This window comes from Glossina fuscipes, unplaced genomic scaffold (genome assembly GCF_014805625.2).
Source record: "Glossina fuscipes isolate IAEA_lab_2018 unplaced genomic scaffold, Yale_Gfus_2 112, whole genome shotgun sequence".
In the NCBI taxonomy this organism is placed as follows: Eukaryota; Metazoa; Arthropoda; class Insecta; order Diptera; family Glossinidae; genus Glossina; species Glossina fuscipes.
The window spans coordinates 6,298,818-6,303,704 of record NW_023998455.1 but is presented as its reverse complement, the minus strand read 5'-3'; the positions used below and the strand labels follow the sequence as shown (position 1 = coordinate 6,303,704).

The following is a 4,887-nucleotide window of genomic DNA, read 5'->3' as shown; positions in this document are numbered from 1 at the left end:
AAAAAAAAAATATTGTTTAATTATTTAGTGTTTTAAAAAGCCACTGTTTTCACAAGCCTAAACCAAGCCGTTGCAATTTATTGAAAGCAACTCTGTGCTCTCTCCATTCTGCGCACACGATATTTTTTTTTGAACAATGAGGCAACGGTTTTATGTGGAAAGAAAAGCATTTTTATAAGTGCAGAAAGAAGTTTTACGAAGCGAACAGTTGCGAAAAAAAATTTTAAAAATATAAAAAAGTCTAAAAATTAGGAGAAGTACTTTATGAAACATTTACATAAGACTAAAATAAAAAAAAAACAAAAAATTATAAAATTAAAAAAAAATTTAATGTATTGAAAATTATTATTGCATTTAATAAATTAAATAAGTGTAAAGAATTTGAAAATAAAAGTTTAATTAATTTCGAAAATGGAGTTTAGATTTGAGCTGCACCCACGATCTGCTATTAATGGAGCTCCGGTGCAGGACGTTGGTGAACTCAGTCAGTGCCAAGATTAGGTCGCATGTTTTTTGCGCCTTGCCGTCGGAGTTGTCGATCTCCTTACTCTTTATAACCGCCTGAAACGTCGCGACCCGTGTATTACTCAGTAATTGTATAATCGTGGCGCGCTATACGACGGCATACAACTAGTCTGCTCCCAGAATGGTGAGCTGGCCGCCTTCATTTCCGTCAGCCTCATAAGCAGTTTTACATCGTACTTGCTTTTTTTTTCCTCCTTTACTTACTTAGTAGCGCTTTTGCTAAATGGTGCTAGTCATATAATAGGCGAATTAAGTGGGTGCTGCCGTTTGCCCGCTCTCTTTTGTACACGCTGTTGGCGAATTTTTCTCCGAGTATTACTTTGCTAACGGGGGATCGGCCGCAGACGACAGTCTTGACATGCAACCCCATATTTCTTTCTGTTTAAGACTTTATATGCTTTCGATCTGGAATTTCGCTATTTCTTCAAAGTGTTTACAACTGTTTACAACTGTTTAAGACTGTTTACAAGGCTGTTCAAGACTGTTTAAGACTGTTTAATAAGATTTTATATGCTTTCGATCTGGAATTCTTGATTAAACCAAAATTGATAATGTAAGATTCGCTGTATGCTATTGGTAAGTTTGTGTTTATCTTTACTTATTATAATTTATAAATTATTCGTTTCCTTTTATTTCGTTTTAGATGAAAAAGCAGGTATACGCCTCCATTCGTCGCTTCAGCGGAATGCGATACTTCCATAGGCCGCCTATTTATTCTTTTGCAGATATTAGCACACCGGCACAGCAGCGATCCTGATGTGTCTATATGTACTTTTTATGTATTTACCTATTATGTGCGTATATTACATATAAACGGGGCTTATATTTATTTATTATTATTATTGTAAATATTGTGATAGTTTTATGTGTAGTTTATTATGGTGTAGGCCTACAGGGGAGCTAGCCATTCAAAACATTTGGCAACGCGCCTATAACGATACCCCAAGGGTGGTGTGAAAAACCGTAAGAAGAAATGGGCTTAAGCGGCTGCGCGACCGTTCGTTATGAAATATAATAAATTATAAAACATTAAATCTTTGAAAATAATCATTACCATGTGTGCGAATAGTAGAAAATAAAATAGATAACCCTAATGTTTCCTCACAAAATTTATGAATGAAAAGGAACAATTTATTGGATATTTCAATCCATTTTATTTCCGAGAGGGATATTTCTAATAGCCTTGATGCGGAGAAAAGAGAATAAATATTTCCAATATTTACATTCTAACAAATGGTCGCTCATTTACTTACTCTCTAAAGTAACAAAATTCGAAGTTCGCTCGTTTACTTACTCTCTAAAGTAACAAAATTCGAAGTTCAAATACATTGCAACAGTATTACACAAAAAACAAAACGGTGGAATTAGCAAAAACCAAAAGTTGAGGATTTAACACTAATTTTGCTGAGGTAGAGGGTGCCGCTAGTTTGTTGTCTGGTTTAATTTCGACACATTGATTTTTGCGCTTAACAAACTTGATTGGCTCCTAACTGTGCCTAAATGGAATTTGTATAATGATAATTGCAAGCAGCATTAAATAAATTCTTTTAGATTTGCTTGAGTGGCCGAGTAAGCAAAGAGTCTGGACTAATATGTTCATAGTTCTGAGATAGCGTTGTTCAAAATATCGTATCACCAGACGGGTTCCTGTTAAAATTTTATTATTATTATTGTTATTATTATTATTATTAATTTCGCCAGAGAAATAAATTCTAAGACTAAAGTCTTAAAGGCACTAGCATCTAAGGCTATCGGCTTTCATTAAAAACTCTACCGCACTTGAGATTCGAACCCACGACCAATGACTTCCTCGCCTTCGGCTACTCAGGCGGATCCTGTTAAAATTAAAACTAAATTTGTATGGCAACACCAAACAAATATTTATCAAATCTCAATGTATAATTACCATTGAATTCTTGCACTCATATGGCACCAAATTCAAGCTCGCTCATTTATTACTCTCATATGGGGTACAAAAAGCTGGCGTTCATCATTTAAAGAGTAAAATTCTATTCTGAGCGTAAAATTTACTTTACGGTACATTTCTTATCGAGAGCCAAAATAAATGCCGAGAATAATAAAGTTGTATGCTAACGTAATAAGAGAGAGGTTAGGTGCACTGGAAAAAAAGTTAATTTGAAGAAAACGAGTGAAGAACTGAAGAACAATTTTTATCAAGCATAATTTAAATTTCAAATTTAAGTTTGCCAGCACGCATTGATATAAACAAGTAAATTAGTATTAGAGAAAGAATGTTTGGTAATACATTTTTTTCATTTTTTTCTGCTTTTACCTTTTATGAATCAGCTTGGCAATTGGGATATTTGAGACATTTGATGTGTATAGACGATATATAGCGATTGAAAACAAAACAAAACAAGGCAATAGGAAAAGTGGAGACGCATAAAAAGTGAGCACGAAGCTTGTAATTATCTCAAAAGGGTTTGCAGTGATCTTAATTGCAACCGTAAAAGAAATCGTAAATGGAAGGGTCTTGTTCATATTTTTGATATAAAATTATTTGTCTTTCCTTTTTATTTACTCTATATGAACTTACGACGCCTTACTTACTGGCTGCGTAAAATTCTTTGATAAAAAAAGTTATGTGCGGTCGCACCTGTTTGTAAGTTTCTATCTATTACAGTTGCTCGGTATTGGTTTCAATTGTTGCATTTTTTAGGACATTAGAACCAAATGAAATATTAAAGGCCTGCAGGTATAAAACAAGTAAATTTCGAAAATCGCCAATTAATCAAAATGGCAATAAAAGCGAAGATCTGAATGATCGAAAAGAATGTTGTGGTTGTGATAAGGGACAGTATATTCAACCAGATTGGCGATCAGAATTCAATTGTGGGCGGAAGTACATACCTTCTTTTAATATAGCACCCAATGATGTTACTCCTGTATTAATTTCACGCGACCATTTCTGCGATGAAGGCGATTCGAAAACAGAAAGCGGCCATCATCGTTTGCTAATACCAATGCTATGGGGTCTCATTCCATTCTGGCATAAAGGTGATTATAGCAAGCACAAGCTGACCACAAATAATTGTCGCTTAGAACGCATGAGGGAATCTAAACTTTATAACAACGCATTTAAAAGAGGCCAGCGTTGTGTTGTACTTTGTGAAGGTTTTTATGAATGGCAAACAAAATCCCCGGATCGAGCAGTTTATCTGTTTTATATGCCGCAGAAAGAAAAAGCAATAATACATGATCGGAATACTTGGGCACCAGAGGACATTAATCTTATGAAAATGGCTGGGGTATTTGATGTGTGGCAAGATGAACAAGGTGATAAAATTTATAGTTACAGCGTAATAACATACGAGTCTAATGAAATCATGTCATGGTTGCATCATCGTATGCCCGCTATATTGGAGACTGAACAACAGATAACGGTAATTTAAGCTTTAAACAACATATATGTCCATTATTACATATATGGAAGTGAATACAAGAAAATTTTGCTTACCTCCTTGCCACTGTTCTGCATATATACGTATGGAAATGTATTTTTTATTATTTATTACATAAAAAAAATGCTAAAGGAAATTTAGTAGGTTAGCTGTAAGGAGGTGAGGACATTTTCTTGTTTTATCCACTTTAATAAGTTGTCATGTCTTCACTAGGCTTGGTTAGATTTTAAAAATATCTCGAATGAAGAAGCTTTAGCCGCCTTGCGCCAACCGGTGAGTGCGCTCGAAAAACACCGGGTTGCCAATTTAGTTAATAATGCCCGCAATAAGAGCAATCTGTGTAATAAGCCCATTGAATTAATACAATCTGAGAAGCTAACTATGAACAAACTAATGTCAACTTGGCTAAATTTGCGAACGCCTAAATTGCCTTCAGTTGTCTCTAAGGCAAATAAAGATGATGAAGATGATGCTAAAGACCGTAACCTTGTAAGCACCACAAACGAGAGTGAGTCTAAGCCTGAAAATCGGAGTGCAAAGCGGCGACGAATTGTATAACCATGAGCGAGCAGTGGAAACTTATTGCATCTAAAAATCCTGTACACCGACTTGATGTTATCGAATTACTTATAAAATCTGCTCTGCGAAAAGAAATGATATTCAAGAAAACTAAAATATACCGTTTAATTAAAATAATAATTCTTACAGAATGCAAATGACGATTGGGACGTGTTTTTCGATTATATAGCATCGCCATCAATTCTATTATAGTTCAGAAATGTTTTTAATATTATCATGGAGTCTTCTCTGTTTGTTGATTTCGTTTGTTGTATCACCGTGAAGTGCGTGCATACTTTCAGCTAAAACTAGCAAGCGTTGCTGGTTTATTTCTTTATTAATCGTCCCTTCGTACAAGGCATTGGAGGCTATTTTTTAAATT

General features: G+C 34.7%; 1 protein-coding gene across 3 annotated transcripts; it reads left to right on the top strand.

Annotated features, from left to right (window-relative positions):
* Positions 1-2,569: 2,569 nt before the first annotated feature.
* LOC119639343 (abasic site processing protein HMCES) lies at positions 2,570-4,866 on the top strand. 3 transcript variants are annotated; one of them, XM_038036648.1, is made up of 5 exons: positions 2,570-2,755; positions 2,833-2,935; positions 3,127-3,148; positions 3,206-3,929; positions 4,161-4,866. In XM_038036648.1, exons 3-5 carry the CDS (start codon positions 3,129-3,131, stop codon positions 4,503-4,505), a joined length of 1,089 nt encoding a protein of 362 aa, XP_037892576.1. In that variant the 5' UTR covers positions 2,570-2,755; positions 2,833-2,935; positions 3,127-3,128; the 3' UTR covers positions 4,506-4,866. The 3 variants fall into 3 exon arrangements, with proteins under 3 accessions (XP_037892576.1, XP_037892578.1, XP_037892575.1); XM_038036650.1 differs by having other exon boundaries at positions 2,833-2,950; XM_038036647.1 differs by having other exon boundaries at positions 2,833-2,977; positions 3,129-3,148.
* The last annotated feature ends 21 nt before the right edge of the window (positions 4,867-4,887 follow it).